We start from the raw sequence: 22,894 nt of genomic DNA, 5'->3' as shown, positions 1-22,894 counted from the left end.
CACCTATGCACACATCAAAACCTATTTACTCAAAATGGAGTTAGCATCATGTTACACATTTGCATTCTCTTGAGACACTGTGGGCAACTAAGCACAGAGGCTTCATGGCCCAACGAGACTCCAGGCTTAAGACACCAAGGGACATCTACTGCTTGCTACCATGTTTTGATGGTCAATGAAAGCCATTCTCTTTGTTCATGGAAGAAAGACCAAAGCAAAAAAGAAAAGGGGGGGGGGAGAGAATTTGTTCAGTATCCAGCTTCTGTCCAGAGATGAAGTGGGTGCTGTGCTTGCTTCATTCAAAATCTGTTTTGCTATTATTTTTCTTACTGTCAGTAAGAATGATATCTTAGTGAACTTTATTTTTGTACAGAGCTAGTAACTATTATTTCAAATATTGCCATTGCAAAGGTAGAAGCTATAATTTTGCTTAATTTTGGTATCATTTGTTAGAAAGGTAGGAGGAGTGAGGACTACTTGCCCTTCAGCCTCAAATAAATTGAGAGACAAGCATTGCAGCATAGCAAAGCTTTTCTACTGCCCATCTGCTACAGCTGTGCTCATTGTCATAAAGGAACATTAGCAGTCAGCAGTGGTACCTGTCATGGCCTAGGACAGCTCAGGACTCTCTTGCTTGTTGCAGGAAGTAAGGAGTGCCCCTCCACGGTAGTATATTTTAGCGAAAATGGTAACTTTTAATTTGATTTTTTTTAAGGTGTTGGGAACCCTAACAATTTGTTCAGCTGTCTTTTGAGGTTTGGTAATTCTTGATGTTTCGGTGAGCGTGTGGCTGATTGGGGTTATTTACACATGTGTGGTGAATGTGCACCTCTTGGTTCCCAGTGTTATTTTTTAATATTGTTCTCTCCTTCAGCATACTATATAGCTTGATGTGATGTTTAAAAAGAAATTAAGATTTACCTGAATCGCAGGATCTTTTGGTTGCTGTGGTTAAGGAGACATGAGCTGTATCTGTGCATGGCCCACCTGAAAACAGAGAAATAAGTCAGTTCCAGAAAATTACTTTTGCATTACTATGTTGGTCATCCAGAACAGTATAATATCCAAGGCATATAGGTAACCAATACAAACTTGCATAGACATGCTACAAATGCTGTGGAAGAGTCACAACAATAATAATGAAGCTGGAACTCTCTGCTCCTACCACCAAAAAATGGACATCATGAAAATTCTGCAGTAGGATAATATAGTGGAGAGGTGAGATAACAGTCATGGCCAACACTGTTGAACAAGGCAACATATACTACAATAAATTCTATATAACTTTACATATATTATTTAAAACCAATATTCAATTTTTAAAAAATGACGTCCTAACCATATTGCAATTGGCTTAGTGACTGGCTTCTAAATTTCCTAGCAGACCTCAACATGTACCAGAGCAGAACTCTCCAGAGAGCTTGTTAAGCCAGCTGCCTAATAATTGTCTGATATATTGCAGTAAACACACATACCTGATCAGTTCCGCTGAAATGAATTGACAGCAAATGTAACTGGCAACACTGCAGCTTTGATAACTGATTATAACCTTATAGCTTAAAATTAAGTCATTATGGTAAAAGGCGAGTCCCCAAGTACCAATAACTGAATGCAAAATAGTGTTATGAAACTACGTCTCTAGTTATGTCAATGGGCTTCTACTTGTACAATATTCAATATGCATGCACCCACAAATCAACACAGCTGGTTAGGAGTGTGACCTGTGAATCAGAAGCTGCAGGTTCAAATCTCACCTTGGCCATTAACTTGTTAGGTCACTATTTTTTTAACCCTCCATCTGCAATAAAGGGGTAAGACTGCCTCCTCTTACAGGTTTCTTAAACATCTCGAATAATCTAAATTACATAGCACATCCTTGTGGAAATGCCTCTGTGTAAGTTGCCCTCACTGCCACTTCACACACACTGTCCTGCTTTATGAACACAAGGAACTAGTGCCCAAACCTCGCTATATGCACCACAGATTCCATGGTCAGGAACACAATGTAAATTGTCAACTTGTTGTGCGAATGGAAATTGTTGACTCACTTTGCAAACACTTGCCTAACAAACTGTTTCCAGGGAACACTCTTGTGTTTGTAAAATGGGACCTGCATGTATAGATGTCTCAGTACGAACAAGTCATCATGAATACTTATTCCCTGTGGAAAATGCAACATGTATTGCAGCAGTTAGCGGGCACTGATGAGAGACTGGTTTTGTTGTCCTCCAAGGAATTCACCAACATTAAAAGACAATTTTTGGGGAGCTTTCCCATTGCACATTTCAAGCTGCTGCTCAAAAGGCAACCAGTGAAACAAAATGGAACCCTAGTGAGTCCTTACTGTAAGCAACATTGCAAGAGTTTACTCAAATTATAAAGCAATGAAAATGAGATGCTTGCTAGGCTAACAATACCATGTACCTCCATTTTCAGAAATCCTGCTACTTATCTTCCTGAACTGCAGTAAGGAATAATTTAACAGCCAAATATGAAATTGTTCACATAAGGTAACCATGAATACAATTTCTATACATTTAGACCTTTATCAAAATATCAAAATAGGATAAAGCCCAAGAAATATAGGTGGAAATATATATCAGCAGTCTGAAAGCGGAGATGGGGCACCTTTGGCCTTCCAGATGTTGCTGAACTACAACTCCCATCAGCCCCAGCAAGCACAACCAAAGATCAGGGATTATGGGAGTTGTAGTTCAGCAACATTTGGAGGGGGGAAGGTTCCCCACACCTGTCCTAAATAATGTTTATGACCCTGAGGCATAGAAATCTCAAAACTGAATTCTTCCCACCTGTGTTAACTACTTGGTTGTGGTTACAAGGAATCTGATCTTGGATTCAATATACGGGGAGTTGTTGTGTTATTAATTTATTTATGATATAAATAATAAATATTTTTTTAATTATTTATACCCCGCCCTTCCCGGTTCAGAAAACCGGGCTCACGGTAGCTAACAACAAATTTAAAACACTTAATTGATGCAACCAAATGATAAATATCTCCTGCAAGTGCAGTTCAAATAAATTTTAGCCACCATGTACTTCTGAATAGAAAAGTAAAGTAATTACAATGCAGATAAGATAGCTGTGTGAAAAAGTGCTTTTACTATGAAATATCAATAGAACGTAAGAGTATAACGTATTTTGTGTTCAGAGTTTATCTAAATCCGATTGTATATTCTTTTGAAGAACAAATGAACATTATTTTTCTACAATTCAGGCACCACATAGCCAGAGTTGGAATCGTGATGAAGTAGTTCTATATTTCATCAGGTTTTAGAAGTGAAATTTGATAGAACTTATTCCAGACTTCATATAATGGAAGAAGTTCATCTTATTGTGGAAAAAACAATAACCAGAAACCCACATTTATTGTAGGGTAAAACATTTAGTTGCAATCACTGTAGATTTAAACATAAAAGCATATCCAGGCCTTCATCATTATCCTCTAATGCAGAACTTCACCTATTGTTCTTTTGCACTCTTTTGCTGAGAACTGTAATAAAAAATGCTTTGTGTATTGTCCAATCATATATTTCATAAGAAACACTGACTGAAAAGCAACTAAGCAGCAGTATTTCCAGCAACTGCTCTTACCTCTAGCCACAAATCAGCAGTTTCTGTGAAATTTTTCAAAGGTAGATGAAGAATAAAACATGCTTGCTTAAGCCCCTCACTGACAGAATGAAGTTGTTCTGTGATCAAGTATTCTCCTATATATGTGCCAAACCTCATGAGATGTTGAACACATAGTTTGCCACTGAGTACAGACTTTCCCCACACAAACTGCCATTGTAGGGGGATCCTTTCCTGCCTGTTTGATCTGGAACAAAAATGCTCCCAGGACCCACCCACCCCAGTACACTGGAAACACTGATCTGTATCAGAACCACAGCAGGAGTCAAAGTGTTAAATCTAATCTGAGTTTGAAATAGTCCACTGCCCCAGTTTAGAATGAAGCCAATTGCTCTGTGCTAGGCACCTGCTCTTTGTCAGATTGCTACCATAGTAAGTACTATGCCCGGCATAGGCAAACTTGGCCCTCCAGATGTTTTGGGACTACAGCTCTCATGATCCCTAGCTAGCAGGACCAGTGGTCAGGGATGATGGGAATTGTAGTCCCAAAACATCTGGAGGGCCGAGTTTGCCTATACATGTACTACACATTCAATTGGTACCAGATTGGTAGTTTTCAACCTTTGTATCTACTAAAGCCTCCCAATGCTAGAGAGAAAAATCTGTTTTGATATCTCACAACTGTACACAAGATGAGAAAGGCAAACTACTTAGCAATATTCGTGCTTAAGTCAATCCTGGAAAAAGGCAGACAGATACTGGAAGAGAAAGGGAGAAACTGATAAAAACTGATAAGCACAGAGATACTTAAATGGCTTAACCAAACTACACAAAAAGGGTTATGGCCTGATAGTCAAGCCTCCTCTACCAATGACAGGTACCTCCAACACACTCACCTCACATTTTGAGAAGCATGGCACTAGATTCAACATGACATTAAGGCATGTTCTAACTTAAAGTGTTAGTTAGGGCTTCAACAATTACATTTGGATGTAAATACGAATGCACAATGTTAAGGCCCCATTTCCATATCTCTCAGTGGGTTGTGGAAACTGTTTTAGAATCAGTCTAGGTTGATTTCAAGCTGAATAAATCATATGACTGCCAACCTTTATAAGGCTCGGCACAGGCAGAATTTTTGCATATTATAATGGCAACTGTATTTTTGAATGCTTGCAATTAAAAAAAGGAAGCCCATATCAACTAAGAAATCAGGTTGCTGAACAGACATCTAAAAGTTGACATATCTTGCTATCATTCTTTTGGAAGCCTGCATAAATATTAACTAAAATGGGTAACTTTTTAAAGATTTATTGTACTTCCAATATTCTCTCTTAATTAACATGACATTTACATAACACCACAATTAATTTTCAACTACAGGCGCTGTGGACTAATTAGAAATGCATCATCCCTTATTAAATACCTTGTCAATTTCACTCCCATCATAATCTCCTTGATGATTTTACCTTTGCAGGATTAGACATACTGTCATACCAAATCTCACATTCAGATAAAGTTTGGGTATCTAAATTAGAAGTAAAGCATATGTACACACATTAGTAAGTTTCTGTAATACAGTTTTTGCTATAACATCCCTCGGTATGCAGATGTGTGCAATACATTATTTCCCATGTCTGTAATAATACTAAAGCCACTATATGGAATGCTTCACCAGAATTCTCTCAGCAGCCTGGAAGGGACCCTAGATTAACAAATCTATTTGACTACTTCCATCAAGTTTCAATACTTTCTTGAGAATATATAATTCCTGCAATATTTGCTAAATAACTTTGCAAAAGGGAGTGTCTGACTGGGTTAAGTTTACACAGTCAGAAAAGGGGGGAAATAGTATATTCATATGGGTAACATCAAATGTTTGCCATACTCAAGAGTAAACCCACTGTAATCAATGATCTTAAACTGATTCAATGGGTCTTAATTAGATTATCACTCATGGTCTTTGACAATCGCTTTGACAATCTACTTTCTTCTGAAACATTAATGTGGGTGAGATTAAATAACCACCAAGAAACTGCCTGAAGATACTTTTGAGGCACTAAGAAAGGATGCAGCTACTGTGATTTCCATCCCATTCATCTCCTGGTTCTTTCAACCACCCTCCTCTCTCTGTGAATTCTGGTTGCTACAGGATGCACAGTGAAGAACAATACTTACATCTTTTGTTCACTGAGGCCATATGAAAGAGCGTCTACAAATTTGGGCTGGTCATGGTAGCATGCCAGTAACAACTGACCTTACCAATTCTGAGTCCTCTCATACATACAAAGGACTCTGGAGCTAAGAGCAAGACAGGCCAATATTGCTTTATGCTGTACTTTGGAGAAACTCTGAATTAATAAATAAAATATAAGTGCTCTAGGTGTCTCAAAACCATCAGCCAGTGAAGAAGTCAGTAAAGTAGCAATGACTACTAGAGCAGCTGTTCCAAGAACATAGAAGAAACAGAAGCTCCATATAATCCTAGTCCCTATAGCTACATTGTTCTTTACACTGACAACAAGCAAGCAGACAATGAACAAGTGGCAGTTCTTCTGTATATTTGGGAGAGGAGGAGAAGGAATGAAAGAAAGAAAAGGAGCAGATGATGGGAGGAAAGCTGGATAGGTGGACTGAATTCCTCCTATGGGAGATGCACTGGGGAAACCCAGTCAGATGGGCGCGGTATAAATTGTTGTTGTTGTTGGTGGTGGTGGTTGTTATTATTATGCACTGACACCTACAGAAGGCAGAACAGGAAAGCTAGAAGACAAGGTAATTGTGAAATTATCTGAGCCCCACATCCATTGTTGGCAGACAAAGAACTGCCTTTCGGTTGCCCTGTGGTTGTCCTGAAGGCTTCAGCTGTGGATTACAAGTTAGTTGCTTTAAGCTCCAGTAGGTGGGATGATGACAAACTACTCCTGAATTGTTAGCTGCTCACACTGATGGTATACTGGGACCAGGGCAGGTTTTCATTTATCTTGTGCAAGTTGTATTTTGTGCAAATTGCAGCTTCTGAACTTTCTGCCAAGGTAGCCCCCCACATAAAGCACATTACAGGTATTTAACTGGGATGTTATCAGAGCACGGATTACTGTGGCAAGGCTGTCATAGTCCATGAATGGCTGTAGCTGAAAATAGGCACTCTATGCTACCAATATGCCACTTCAGCCTTCAGTGAGAATGCTGGATCAAGAAGTACCCCCAAGCAACAAACCTGCTCATTCAAGAGGAGTGCAACTCCATTCAGAACAGACTGTCAACCCAATTCCTGGACACGAAAACAGTCAATTCACAGCACCTCCATCTTGTTCAGCCTCACTGCCTCCAGTCATTGGTCCAGCGCCTGCACAGCCTCACTCGATTCAGATGTCAAGGAAAAATTATTTGCATGCATTGCATGTTTGTTATGAGCAGTAGCATGCTTTCTTATTTTATGACATGTAGTACAAGCCAAAAGCTTTCTTTATGAACTACGTAATCCTACCTCTATACATGACAATACATGTATACACACACACACACACACACACACACACACGAGACATATTATAAACAAAGACAGAACACAAAAACAGTCTACACGCCAGAGCATTTTCTTGTCCCTTGATTATGCCTCCTCTTTTCCAGATATTAGTTTCCAGTTGGAATGGAGTGATATTTGTTTCAACCTCATAGTAAGAAACTTCGCATCGTTATTATGAGAGGCAATTAGTCAAATCTTAATGATGTGAAAAGCCAGTATCCTTGGGCACTGTAGAAACTTTAGAATGATGATCTTTTAGGGGAATCTATCAACAATGAAGAACAAAAATTAAATTCAAATCAACATTAACTGCAGTGTAAAGAGCATTGCTGAATATTCCATAACTTTATAACTCCAAATGTATGTACATATGTGCCCCCAGTGCTGTGCAGTATACTTTCCAAGCTATTCCTGGCTTTCAACTGCAAGCATAGTGCTTTGACAAGCAAGTGTATGCTGGAAATCTAGAAAGTGGATGTCAACTATGCCAATCCTCAAGCCAGTTATTGCTAGTTAAATGAAGTAGCAGAATAAGCAGGGTTGGGAAGACAGAGCAGCAATCATGGAAACAAGACAATAATAGTTGCCTTGTCCACAAGGACTTCCTGCTTCTAAGCACCCTTAAGAGATCTTCACTCTAGGAAATGTTATGTTGGAATATCTAAAATACAATATTCTAAAAACTGCTTTCCTAACAAGCTACGAATGACTTAAATGCTTTTGGCTGGAGGCTTTAGAGACCAGAACCCAAAAGGTTTTTCATGAACTTAAGAGTAGCCAAGCTTAAAAAGAATCCCCATTGTGAGAGTTGGCAGCAACAAACCTTATAAGAACCTCTAGAAAGTATAAGCAACAGTGGTGTTTTGGGAAGCCTGCTTAAACCCTGAATCTAGCCGTGAATGTGTGTAATTGGAATAGACATCCCTAATTTATCTACATAATCAAGTTTGAAAAGAGCCATGAATTAGAATCACAAACATATAAGAGATATAAACTAGAAGGAAGCTAAATCTTAAATGGAAGTCTTCAGAGACACATTGCTTTTCTTCTGCATGTATGGGTAACATTCTGTCACGTGCAGAAACTACTTAGCTGTCCAAGCTTCAACCACTTCTAGAGAATCAACTTGTATTGTTAAAATTAGTTAAATTGATGAAGATTTAATCATTCAGATTTTTATGTACACATTTTTATACAATCTCTCGCTGCCAAACCTTACAACCTTTCGTGTATTTCCCAAATACATTTGTCTCCTGTAGGGAATACATTAAAGCAGGGTACTGAGATGAAGGTATCTGTGTCAACACAATTCGTTTTGCATTACTATTCCCATTTGTAACATAAATACAATACTCCCTACTTAAAATAGGGTCCCTGATTAAAAAATGCTCTATGGTCAATGGAATGCAAAACCAATGTCTTGTAACAAATGCAAGGCTTATATGGGCCCCGATAATCACTTCCCATTTGTTTGCAGTTATGTCAAGGCCTACAGAGAAATACCTGGAACGGCTGTCAAGGATTTCAGACTATTTGGGGTCCTTTCAGAACATCAAAAAGCAACTCAAAAAAGCTCCATTTTCCCACTCATTTCTCTGGAAGTACTATATGCTATATGACTGTGCCCCAAAGCAATCCTGATGTGCAATATCATTATTCTATATATCTTTATATTCCTTTAGGCTCCCTCTCATTTCTTTGGTTCTGATCGTGCAGAAGAAAGCCTGAGCATCAGAAAACATGTTTACAATAGCAATTTTTAAAGGGTTAAAGGGCTAATATTGTAAAGAACAATGAATATTCAATGGCTTAAAGTGAGGTATTTGACCATGTGCATTAAGACGGAAACCAAAATGATTAGGGAATACAGTTCTGTTGCCACACAAACACATGGATACATTCTGGGCAAGAGGAATATCCGTAGTTAATTCCACTTGTAGAGAAGAGAATACATCTAAGCCCAACTGCACATTTCATTAACAAAGGACGTGTGAACATTGTACAGGAATATAATGTTAGACAGTTCCTCAAAACATTCTAAATCATGCTTAAGAATAGAAATTTGGAAAGTCTTGGGAAAAGTTAAGCGCAAATTAAAATGACATCATGTCCTGTGTAGTGAAGTGCTATTGAAATATCAACCTGATCTAACTGCCAAAGTCAAATTTCCCACACGGACATTTTTCATGTTATATTACAATTCAGATTTCACTTAAACCTGCACCATGTCAGCTTGAGCTGCAGTTGCACAGAGGAAAGGAAAACAATGTGACAGCCCCAGAGAAGGTGATGAAGGGCTCAAACTAAATGAAATTGTTAAAGTATATGGCATGACCTTTTAATAAAATACACACAGACTTCCCTAATAAGCGAGTTCTGGAGTGGTTAAAAGAAAAAATTTGTTTTGGCTCCTTCTTTCCTATCCTCATGATCCACATTGTTAAAGAGAACACTTACTACTATGCTCCCTTTGGGGAAGAAGGATAGGCCATTTAAAAAGAAAAATAAATTAATAAATACAAATGCTAGGAGGCCCAAACAATAACCAACAGACAATAGAGCCTAAATGTATTCTTAGGCTATTGAGCTAGTCGTGCAGTGGTTTAAGTGTTGAACGATGTCCTGGGAAATCTGGGTTCAAATCCCCATTCAGCCACGAAGCTCTCTGGGTGACCTTGGGCCAGTCACTGTCTCTCAGTCTAAACTATTTCACAGGGTTGTTGTGGGGATTAAATGAGGAGGGGGAGGGCCATAAATGCCACATTGAGCTCATTGGAGAGATCCAGTCCTTCTTCATGGTGAGCACACCTGAACTATGGAAATCATTCCCACAGGAAACATTGATGGCCACCAACTTGAGTGGCTTTCAAACAGGATTAGACAAAGTCATGGAGGATAAAGCTGTCCATGACTATCAGCCACAATAGCTATCCTCAGCCTCCATGGTTGGAGGCAGTACGCTTCTGAATACCAGTTCTAGAAACCGGGAAGGAGGGCGGGGGAAGGCAAGTCCTGTTGTCCTCAGGTTAGGGCCGGCCCACCCATGAGGTGGGATGAAGCAGCCACCTCAGGTGGCAGAAGCCCCCGAGGAGGGATGCTTGTGGTGCCCTGCTGCTCTCAGACCTTGCTGGAAATTGGTGCCAATGCCAGTACATCTTATCTACTGGCAGTGGGGGCAGTGAAGCGGGCAGCACAACCAGTTTCACCTCAAGTGAAAAATGGGGTGCACCACCCCCTGGCTCAGGTCCTACTTGAGGGTTTTTCATGGGGGTCTGGTTGACCACTGTGAGACCAGGATGATAGTTCAGCTGGGCTTTTGGGCAGATCCAGTCAGCTTTCCTTATTCTCTTAATGTTTTTTTGGGGGGGGTAGAGGGTTAGTTGGGGATGTGGCAGGGAGGAAAGTTATATGTCAGGGTTAAATCTGGCATTTGGAAGATTCATATTTGGCCACTTCCTTCCCTGTCGGAAGCAGCATCTCCTCTGAGAAAGTATACTGTTGGCAACTGGTGCAACTCTAATTAAGAATTACATGCACTTTTGAGGCATCTTTTCAGATACGGATTTTGTAGGAAATAAATGGGCTTGTATACAAGCAGGCCCAGGAAAAAAAATAGCTTGTAAGAAGAATGACTGGAATTACAGGAATGCATGCAATCACATTAATATCCTGCCAGACCCAACTGCCACAAAATATAATTATAGATTTTTCCCCCTCCTAGAATATTCTGACTCTTCATAAAAATGCTTAAAATTCTTCCCATTCAGCAAGACTATTAACACGATAGATCTTTATTGCAACATGATGAATAAAATGGCTTACTACAATTATAGTGTGCTTAGCCTGTAGGGCAATTAACCACAGCTAGCACCTTGAAGTCGAGCTGGTTTGGAACGGAGAAAGATCACAAAAGGCTGCCATCTGAATTGTTTTTATTAACAACACCACTTCTAAGCAGTAAGATCTATGCACAATTTGGTAAGGATTAACTCAATGATATCCCACACTGTTTTTTTGTTTACTGAAATACAAGCAAATCTATTCAGTAAAAGTATGCAGCTGTACATCATCATCTCACTGCACTGAAAAAATATCAATCATTTAAGAAACACTGCTATAATGAAAGCAGCGTATGTATTATAGAACTCCTTACAAAACAAAATAAATAATATGAAAAAGCCACCCTTAAATTAAAATCAAAAAAGACATTTAAAGTTTGGGCATTCTTCATTATGGGAAAGAACCTTCCACACTGAGACCATCATCAATCAGAAAAGCTCCATCTGCTGTATAATTAGCTCTGATAAATGACACTAATCTGAGCTACATTAGAGAACTACTGTTTGGGGGTTGTGGGGGGAAAAGAGAGATAGCTAGAACTGTAAATAAATCTAACCACTGTTTCACTTACAGCCATCCCAGCAGGAAGTCATAAAGAATTTTTTATAGGTAATATTTTCAAATGCGCTGCTGGCTGTGCTGCCTAATATCTATCATCTCGGAGCATGCATTAGTGAGTGTACAGAAGCCTAGAACAGAAGAGCATATTTTTGAAATAAGTTCTCTCTTTCGTACATCTTTACAGCCAAACTAGAAAAAAAATTGCAAGACAAGTCTGGTCCAATGAAGTAGCTGCTCAGGAAAACAATGGACAATCCCAAGAGATAATGGACTGAAGCTGCTAGGCCACTGAAGAAACAGTATTTGGGGGCATTTGCAGAGAAAAGTGCATCTATAACTTTTTCTGTATTACCCTCCTGGTGGTTCTATGCATCAATGGATGGAATAGAGGCAACCTGTGAGATTGCGAATAAATGAGTAAGGCAGACACATTGCACACACACACACACACACACACACATATACAGACAGACAGGGGAGGCAAAAATCGTTAAGCAAGTCAACAGTGCAGTATGTGACAGTTTACTGGACTTTAACCAAGTAGATCTTTTGTAGTGATTGAGGCACCCTCATTGTGAGATTCTGGCATCTTTTGAAAACTTTTTTATGCTGACAGACCTTTGTAGCTTTGTATTGTTTTAAATGATTTTTTAAAAATGTTTTTTTGTTGTACACTGCCCTGATATTTTATGGCTTGGCAGTATAGAAATGCATTTATAAATAAACAAATGCAAAGATTCAAATGAAATTCCTAAGACTGGTCATTTACTGTGTTTACATAATTCTTAATTCAAGAGGTTATATATGGGGGATGAAAAATGATAGTTGCGTTTGATAAAACTGTCCCTAGACTGTACTTCCTCAGACTGCTGGTGGGACATTGCACAACTGAATTCTGTTATACAGAAACCTGCACACTGCACCCACATCCTCTCCTGAGCCCCAAAGTTCTCTGGTAAAGGGTTTGATATTAGCTTTACTTCCCACTGTGCTAGTTTTCTGTGTGCAACATTCCCCCTATTCCCAAATGGGCAGCCATTCAACTGTGCAGTCCTCCACCTGAAATCTCGACTGGTACAGTCTAGGAACAGTCTTATCACATGACTTATCACACGAAACACTATTACTTTCTACTTAAATCTCTTTCATGGTTGTTTTAGCATACTTGAACATAGTATTCTTGACTGGAATTGTCTCTTCTGTGATTTTTACTTGGAACAATTTATTCATGTTTGCAACCAACAATAGTAATTGGCCTTTTCAGAGCTCCTAAGTGGATATAGACTGAAAGCTTGTTTTTATAAAACTCCCTACAGTATTTAAGAGGTTCCAATTCTAAGGTGTAAGATGATTTTATCTCCTGTTCCCATTCCTTGAATTTTATCTGCCAAGCAGAATATAAATGCAATGAACAAGATTAATCCAACAACATATTTAGCACCACTGAAAAACAATAAGTGACTTATCAAAATTACTGTCTAGAGAAAAATCCTTTTCGTTCCAAATGAAGAAGTGGCTGAAAGAGAGCACTTTATCACATTGTCCCAAAGAAAATGATGAGAAAGTACAAACCTTCCTAGCACTTATACCAAATAAATAACTAGATCTACATCCCTTTCCCCAACATATAGATATATATCTATACATAAGGCTTTGTATTTCAGAGGAGAGAGCTTTGCAAAGAAGCACACAATGAAATTTCAACTTTTGTCAGAAACTTCCATGAAATAGCACTGGTGGCATCTGAATTCAAACTATTGAACAATACTTTACTTTTAAAGGAAGTTGTCAGACTAAGATGAAAGAATCAGCAAAATGTATGCCTGTAATACCCAAATGTTTCAGGAAGTATTTATGCTTATTCTACACAAGTCACCATGTGTGAGATCCCCTAACAATTGGATGACACCCTACGTTGCATGCTTAATTTTCTGTACTTATTTGAAGAACATCATCCCAATTATTGCAATAATATGGTCTCTAGTTTCCACAGCACAGGCCAACAGTTAAGCTATAGGTTGACAAATGTAGTAATTAGTGTTATGAAAATGATAAAGCTATGCAAACTGAGCTCTAGCCAATCAAGATAGAAAATGCTTTCCTTTCCTTGTTCTTCCTACAACTGTCACACAACTATCATTCTCATGCAGTTTTCTACAGTTTCCCAAAGAAATCACTACATCATTCTTCTTAAAGGCTGAAAACCAAAGATGCTAGAGAAGAGAAGAGCCTACTTTGCTCTCCTTACACTTACATTTTTCTTTACTCGGTGAAGTTACATTCAGTTCTGTCGAAAGTTGCTGGTTGGAGTTAACAGTCTGCGTAGATAGGGAGGTATTACTGTTGTCACTATTTGTTTCTCCAGAGAACAAATCTGATTGGCTGTTGCTTGTGCTGGGAGTGGACTCATCATCTGGTTGCTTCTTTTGAAAATCTAACAAGACACAAAATTGGGGAGATGGGATTATTGACTACAAAACATGTTTCTGTCCAATGGGGCACATACAATATGCTGTATTTTACAATATAATCATCTCTATAAACTGTGATTTAATCCTATTAGTCTAAGCCCTAAGACATTAAACTTACCTTCATTGCACCAATACATTATTACTGAACTTGGTATAATCACCGAGTGCTGTTCCAGTGGAATGGCAAGATACACATTTAGCGCACAATCCAACTAGTGCTTTGGCTCCAGTGGACTGGAGCTACTAACAGAAGTGGGGAGATTTTTGCTGATTTCCTACACACACACACACACACACACACACACACACCACCTCAAAAATTTGTTCTAGAGAAAAGGGTTAACTCCCTTGCCATGCCACAATTCTTGTGTAGCTTCTTCCACCAGCAATTAATTAGAGAAGAAACCAGGTAAAGGCAAATTACCGTATTTTTCGCTCTATAAGACGCACCAGACCACAAGACGCACCTAGTTTTTGGAGGAGGAAAACAAGAAAAAACATATTCTGAATCTCAGAAGCCAGAACAGCAAGAGGGATCTCTGCGCAGTGAAATCAGCAATTCCTCTTGCTGTTCTGGCTTCTGGGATAGCTGCACAGCCTGCATTCGCTCCATAAGACGCACACACATTTCCCCTTACTTTTTAGGAGGGAAAAAGTGAGTCCTATAGAGCAAAAAATACGGTATGTGACAAACATCCTGTCTAGTTGGCATTAGTTGTGAGAGTTTCTATGCACAATGCAATTAATGAGGAAACTAGGCAAAATTACTTGTTGCCTCCTAAAATGAGGCTAGGTCGTTTACTAACTTGGTTCTCAGATTACAGTGTCATGTGAATACAGTTTGTGAACTGCAAATGAATATTGAATTTAACCAAGGTATGTAACAAATAATCATTCATTTTTCGCAAAGGCTCTCTTTATAAGACAAGACATCAATATCAGTTCTTCCTACCTACTAACACTATGTGATCAACTGATTGGTGACTTCCACCAAGCCATCACCTCTTTCTAAGGTGTCTGATTGGCATGGCAGCTAAAGCCTTATTATCCTTATTTTTAAAAAGCAACTGGCCAATGTAAATATTGCATAATTTTATCCTCTTGCATGACCATCACCATAGCATTTATTAAATGCCAATAAAGGATTTTGCAAACTTGCCTATTTGTGATATCAACCAGGAAACAACTTAGATCTGTAACTATGCATGTTTTTAAAACCCATCATGCTATGTTCAGCTTCATCTGTGCTGATACTGGACCAATTCTAACGAGCTCCATTTATTTTCAAAATTTCAGGTTTAAGTCCCTAACAAAAACTGAGAATGGTTTGCATTTGCAATTAAGAGAAAACTTTGGTGAATTCTGTAAACGCAAGTCCCGGAAAGAAAAAAACCTAGAAAAATGAAGGTACACAAAGTATTCCTCTGGATCATGGGCTACTTAACCAGTAGTTCATTTCAGACTTTTATATTACATTATAGCCATATTCAATGAGGAAATAAAAAACATCAACAAGGAAAATCACATGAAGCCTGGAAATACGTTGTCTCATTTTAAGCCCAGTGAAATCCTTTACATTTGCTATGCAGATTTATACCAGTGTCAATTATTCTTAGCTTGATTTCCACATGTGTACTTTAAGGATTGCCTTTGGTTTCTTCTGTTAACACAAGCTATGCTTCAATTTTATTTCACTCCTATATCCTAAGAATTGGCAATAAATTATGAAATGATGCCTTTAACTAGAGCTTATTAAGCCCAAGTTGATAACAAAACAGCCTGCTCTTCAGAATCTGCAAGATCTTAAATTCAATAAAATGCTGTTTTATACTATATTAAGCTCAACAGGAACAGCTTAAGGTAGAACAAGGGAAGAACCAAATGAGGACCTGATACTATTTCTTTTAAAACTGGATAAAGATACATGCCCCAGCACAAATTAATTTATTCCGACTTGTTATTCCTTTTAGGAATTTTAACATGAAAGATACAAATTATGCAATGAAATGAAGAAGCATTTCATTACTTCTTTCTGCTTCATCCTACAGCAGGGAGCCAGCCTTAACAATCCCATTTTCCTTACAACTGCTCTATATTCTGTTAATTTTACAGAACAGCATTTCCATGTGCTCTGGCTTCCTTCATGGTGTTTGATTGCGCCAGAAGCGGTTTAGTCCTGCTGGCCACATGACCCAGAAAGCTGTTTGTGGACAAACGCCGGCCCCCTCGGCCTGAAAGCGAGATGAGTGCCGCAACCCCATACTCGTCTCTGACTGGACTTAACCGTCCGGGGGTCCTTTACCTTTACCGCATAGCACAGCCCGCAAGATGAGATACTGCATGGAACATTTCTATGACAACTATTAAGATACAGCATTATTAGGAAAATAACCTACTTATAAGCATCTCCCAGTATGCGCTATTCCAAGCAGAAACATCTTGCTTTCTATGGGCAAGTTGTAGAATTTTGTAAACAGCTACTTTTAATAAAGGCTAGCTATTTCATAAGTAACAGCAAAAATTGTAGTAAAGGAAAGCAAATGTTTGTAGCACAGAACACAATCTTTTCCCATTCAAGACAAGTCCATTTTGTTGTATGAACCAAATTCTTTCCTCAGCAAGTCTCCGAGTATTAATAGGTCTTTTCCTAATGAAGCACACAGGACAGCACTGAAGTAGAAGGCTCCTGGCTACTACAAGTCCAGGTAAATTTATGAACTCCTCTAAATGTGTCTCTTACCTTTCTTATGAACGATAACTGGTCTCTTATCTCTGCTGGTTTATAAATACTGGGAAAACAAAATAAATTTGGGATGCCCAATAAACCCAAGTGACAAAAATACCTTAGAAATGGGTAAACTCAACAGGGCTTGTTCATGAAAGATGCCGAGAGGGGACATGGCCAACCAAACAAGAGAGTAAACACACACCTTTGAATCATTGTTTTGTTTGCTAAAATACAAGGGTCGTTTACCTATTCTGATTTTCTCCAATTTCTCCTTGAGGATATCAAGAACACATGTTTCTACCTAGACTACTAATGAACAGAAACAACTAATTTTACTTACTTCATTAAAAGAAATGAAATACTCTAGCAGACAGAATAAAATCTATTCAGGTAAATTATAAGAGCTTGTTAAATATACTGAAACAGCAAGTTGCCAGTGTGGGGCAACTGAGAAACTGAGTAGGCTAAAAGAACCCCTAGTGCAATATTGGTGAAAGCTCAAAAGATCTCTGAAGTAGGCTTACTAACCAATGGATGCAAAATTTAATTACGTTTCATATTTACTTTGCCCACTTCAAATAAAAGAGCATGCAAGATTTCTTTTTTTTTTTTAATAAAAGCACATTATCAATTAGTGCCTCTAGCACTGCTGGCATCTACACAGTCCTCACTCAGGTGCCCTTTTAGATGTCTAGGGAGAATCCTAGCATTTAAGAACATTGGTCTATTATTTTTAATTAATTTCTCTAGACTAACCCACGGAGTCCCAATTAAGGTTAACTATTGCCTAATTTTCCATCAGTGGTGTTTGTTTGGAATTCAAAACGCTTTCATTTTTTTTAAAAAAAACAAACAAGTGCCAGGTAGTTTCAAGATGGAGCATAATCTATATTTTGAATTAAGTAGATGTGGTGGTAGGGATATGGTGGTGGTGGAGGAGGAACAGACCACTCACTACCAACATTATCCCAAAAATCATAATATAAAATTGCATCAAAGCAACAGTAAAATGATTTCCTCCATAGCTGCTTGGTTGTGGCAGTATTGAAATGACTTCATTACTTCTGTGAATCTTAGGTTCTACTTCAGTGCTGTGAATCTTAGGAAATTTTTTCCTCTTTATTTCCCCCCCCCCCAAAAAAAAACTAGGTGCGTCCTATGGGACGAAAAATATGGTAAGTTCAAGTATGACAGAAGGGATATTGCCAAAGCTACACAGTTAGATTACCAAATATATGAACTTAAGGTCACATTTAAACTTTCTAGTCTAGTAGCATTGATCTGCTACACTGAACTGGTTCTTTAATTGCCACAGCATTGTATGTTAACGTAAGGTAATGAATTGCTTTAAATAAGGCAAATGGCATTCATGCATCCTATAGCCTTTGTTTCACTTTGTAGAGAATAGGCACTATTTGCAGTAACCATCCTAGATTACACAGCGGTCATGCTGGGGAGACACCCTTCTCTTGAAATATGAATAAAAGATCAATTTCATGGCTTTGAAAAATGATGAAATTATCTTGGGTCATGTTTTAAGAGAATACTCTGTTTTTACTGCAGTTAAAACTTGGGGAACTCCCATCATCTTTGTCCATGCTAGATGAGGCTAGTGTGTTGAGAGTCCAACATCTTGAGGACAACAGGTTACCCACCCGTGAATTAGATATGTACCACATCAAGCTTTGGACTTGTACAGCCCCTCTCTTCTTCCCCCATGTTCAAGGGAAGGAGAATAAAAGCTTCAATTTAGAACACTATGAGCTTGTTAACAAAGATACTGAACAAGATTCAAATCAGTGTTTTCCTATGTTGAGACATAATGAGAAACTATGTTACAATATGTGAATGCAGTGTGTTCTTATAACTATGTTTCAATGCTTGGATGTGGCCATTATCTTAATCATATAAATATGAATTTGAACCCATGTGTTTTGATTTCTCCCTCAAAAGTTCTATTTTATTTCAAATTCAGACAATTTGAAATGTGTATTACCTTAGGTTTAGAATATTAACTGAAATTGAGACAGCTACTTCCAGATCCGTTTAACAGATCCAAAGGTTTTTTTCCCCATTAACATGAAGCACCATCACTCAGTGAAAGGGGAAAGGTGCTGTTCAGCAGGTTACACTGCTCATCTGGTAGCGAGCAAGGCAGAACCATACAAATGACCCAAAAGAGAAGTAAGCCCAGTTGTCAAAGAAACAAGAGAGCCAGAAAGCTGTTGGTAACAAAGCCAAGTTTAATAGGGTTCACCTGCCCTCCTTGATGGACTCTGCTCAAATCTTCAATGAGGCATTCATTTGCAGCTATGCCCTGAACCAAGTGCTAATGATAAAATTTACCAAGAGTGGGTCAACGTCTGAACAATATGACTAGTAAAAAACCCCCAACCTATATTAGAAAAGGTGATTAACCTTTTAAAATATGGTATGGCTGGTAAATTCAGAAATGTCAGTGTTACATTTTAAGTAAAAATAAAGCCCCATGACTCCTACCTGCAGCGATTTAAGTTGATAACAAGGCAATATAAAAGCCACCATGATAAGTTTAGTCACACTCTCAAGTGTGCTTGTACTGGATTCAAAGCAGGAATATAAAATTAACAATTTAAGATTCAGTCAAAAATTTGTTTTAGCAGCATAAAGCCACATAAAACAACAAATCTCATCCTATGTGCCAAGAGACAAAAAGGTACACTCAGCTAACTGAATCTGCTCAAAGCTGGTCTGACTCAGTACTTATAAAATGAATAGAAAGCCAACTACAGTTTTCAATACCCGAAAACATTCTAGAACTAGAAAAAGCAAAACTACACTTACTCTTATTTTCATATTGTATGAGTTATAAAAACTAAGAGATAGGGAAATGGTGTTTGGCTTTTTAAAAATACTTTATTGGTTTAGACCAATAAACAATTAAAAGAATTCAGCAAGAAGAGTGAGAGAACCTGTATTTAGACACCGGTACTATAACATCTTTCCAGAGATTGTATTTTAAGCACACCCTACTGGCCTAGATTTCTCAATGCTACGAGAAACAATTTGAAAGGATAGCAATTTGCTAAAAATGAATAGGAAATTAAGAAATACCTCTACCTTGAATAGAAACCATAAAAACTCAATTTAGCTCTCTGAAAAGGTACCAGCCTTAGAACTCAGGTAATTATGTAGGAAGATATTCAGCGGTGCTGCTTCCTAATTTCAGCTAGACCTATTCCTTGGGGAATTCAACATCCATAGGATTTGACCATAGCAAGTACCTTGCCATGCATGCAATACTGGAGAAGCTAAAATAAGCAACAAAAAAACTGAGCAATAGTCTATAATGGGGAAGCCATTGAGATTTCATCTGCTGTAAACAGCATTAAATGTGCAGGCTGGTTGCTGGGGATCAAGAAAGATGGCATTAGAAGCAACAAGCAGGGAGATCCATTTGCTTTCTGACATGGTGGTTTAGTGGAGAATCCAACCACTGTCTTGGATCAAAAGAAATGGAAGCAAAGCTTAACACGCGCAATGGAGCTCTCTGCCATTCCCCCCTCAAAAGCCACTCCCAAGAGTCCTGAAACCTGAATGGCATGAGATGTGACATGGGGCAGGGAGTGGGTAACTATCATATCATATCATATGATTAAAAAGAAATCATTTTGAATAGTAGGAAAAATTTATTGAAGAAGTCGAAGCAAAAGGTTGGACAGGTATTTTCAAGATATGCTTTAGGTCATGGGTCGGCAAAATAAGGCCCGGGGCCCAGATCTGCCCGATTGCCTTTTAAGTCCGGCCCGCAGACGGTCCGGGAATCAGCATGTTTTTACATGAGCAGAATGTGTCTTTTTATTTAAAATGCATCTCTGAGTTAGTTGTGGGATGCTCAATCAATTTAGATACATCCCTAAGACATTTTCCATCTGAATGAAGTAGAAGTCAGAAGCTTAAAATCCATGCCATGCTTAAATCATAAAGAAAACTCAGAAATATGATGCAGGCTTGTTTTTTATAAATATGCTGTGTACAGGCAACCCCTGGGGGTTGTGTTCTGGGTCACAGCATGCCTAAGCCAACTCTGCCCCATTCTTCCCCCATTTCTGGCCACTTCTGGGTTGCTGCGATGTGCACACGAGCAGCCACGCACATATCGTACATGTGTAAATCGGTCATTGCCTACACTAGCATTTGCTAATTTTGAAACATCAGATTCAACAGCATAGAACTTTTCCTTATTTAATTCTAAACAAACTACCTTTCATTACTATGCACTTCATACATTTGTGTGTTCAAGTCATTATTGTTGATTATGCCTGATATTTCAGTCATTGAATTCTACTTCCTTAGAGAACAGAAATGAATAGTCTTGTTTAATGGATAAATATCAGAATTCTGATAGATCTGCAATATCTAAACTAGTACCGTACTTTTCGCACCATTACACTCAGTTTTTTTCGCCTAAAAGGTAAAGGGAAATGTGTGTGCGTGTTATGGAGCGAATGCAGGCAGGAGGAACCGCTCTTGCTGGCTGTTCGGCAGCCTCTCTTCCTCCACTTGGCTGGCTGAGAAGCCGGCAACAGCTGAGTGTCGGGAGACAGCCTCTCTTCCTCTATGGCTTTTTGGCGAGGTGGGAGAAGGAAGGCAGCTCGGAAGCCAGCAAGAGCTTCACGCAGTGTGTAAAAGCCAAGGTGGGGAAAGGGAGACAGCCTCTCTTTCTCCTGTCTGCCTCCTCTATGGCTTTTTGGCGAGGTGGGCGCTCGGAAGCTGGCAAGAGCTGCGCGCAGCGTGTAAAAGCCAAGGTGGGGAAAGGGAGACAGCCTCTCTTTCTCAGTGTCTGCCTGCTCTATGGCTCTCCCTTACACAAATGTAAGCGGCTCTTACTCTGCTTTCTTTACAATGAGCCGGAAGGAGGGACAAAGAGGGCATCCCCTTCCGTCCCTCCCCCAGCACCTCACCGGTAAAATCAAACAAAGCGGCTTACAAGGCTCGTGTCCCTGAGTCTCCTCCTCCTCTTTTTGCTCCGGTTCGAGGCAAGGCAGCTCCACAAATGTGAGTTCCCCCTCTCTCTTCCTTCCCTCCCTCCCTCCCTCTTCCAACTTCAAAAAATATTGGGGGGACAGCCAGGTAAGCCCCACTCACATACCACAATGGGGGATGGGGGATGACTCCCTCAAATATTTAATGGGGGGGTGAAGGCACCTAGGCCCATAGGAGTTGGCTGCTTTGCCTAGGACAAATGTGAGCTCTCCATCTCTCTTCCCTCCCTCCCTCCCTCCCTCCCTCCCTCCTTCTTCCAACTTCAATAAAATATTGGGGGGGGGCAGGTACAGGTAAGCCCCATCTCACAGACTGCAATGATCTCAAGACAAAGTGCATGCACACTGGTACCTTATATGAATGGCAATGCCCATCAGCATGGGGGGATGATGACTCCCTCAAATATTTAATGGGGGGGGGTGAAGGCACCTAGGCCTATAGGAGTTGGCTGCTTTGCCTAGGACAAGTGTGAGCTCCCCCCCCCTCTTCCTTCATCACTGTATTGGAGATATCATACATTACTGACAGTTCCTTCATTCACGTGGTTACAAAACACGGATCCACATGGATCCTCAGGATTTTTGCACTGGGTCACCCCAAATTCACCATCAGATCACATAGCATGTCCATGGCTACAGCATGCACCAAAAAATCACGCACCCACTGTTGCCTGGGGCCGCAGTGGTGCAAAAACGTGGTTACAAAGTACGGATCCACGTGGATCCTCAGGATTTTTGCATTGGGCTACCCCAAACTCACCGTCAGATCACATGTCTGTGGCCACAGCATGAACCACAAAAATCATACATCCACTGTTTCGTTTAGAATATTTTTTTTCTTGTTTTCCTCCTCTAAAAACGATGTGCGTGTTATGGTTGGGAGCGTGTTATAGAGCGAAAAATACGGTATTCATCTACTTGAGTACGGTAAACTAACTTAAAGCACAGATTCAAATTACTTTAGAATTGGTAAATTAATTGCTCTCTCAAAGGAGTTCTTAACTGACCTTGAAGGATCATTTTCCTACTATTTTTCTATGAAGGCAACTATTCTATAAGAGGTTGCAATTTCATATTGTGTTCAAGCAACAATACCTTTAATATTCTTTTAAAAAAGTTCAATATATTGCTTAGAAATAAGATTTAG

General features: G+C 39.2%; 1 protein-coding gene across 1 annotated transcript in view; it reads right to left on the bottom strand.

Annotated features, from left to right (window-relative positions):
- The window catches only part of ZFAND3 (zinc finger AN1-type containing 3), a 135,484-nt gene that overhangs the window by 36,623 nt on the left and 75,967 nt on the right, over positions 1-22,894 (bottom strand). The window contains exons 4-5 of the mRNA XM_053382922.1: positions 13,779-13,958; positions 922-987 (exon numbers count right to left, since the gene is read on the bottom strand). Coding sequence (XP_053238897.1) covers positions 922-987; positions 13,779-13,958 — 246 coding nt within the window. The remainder of the gene's footprint in view (positions 1-921; positions 988-13,778; positions 13,959-22,894) is intronic.

Source organism: Podarcis raffonei, chromosome 3 (genome assembly GCF_027172205.1).
Source record: "Podarcis raffonei isolate rPodRaf1 chromosome 3, rPodRaf1.pri, whole genome shotgun sequence".
In the NCBI taxonomy this organism is placed as follows: Eukaryota; Metazoa; Chordata; class Lepidosauria; order Squamata; family Lacertidae; genus Podarcis; species Podarcis raffonei.
The sequence above is the reverse complement of the archived record's forward strand: the minus strand, read 5'-3'. Positions and strand labels throughout refer to the sequence as shown.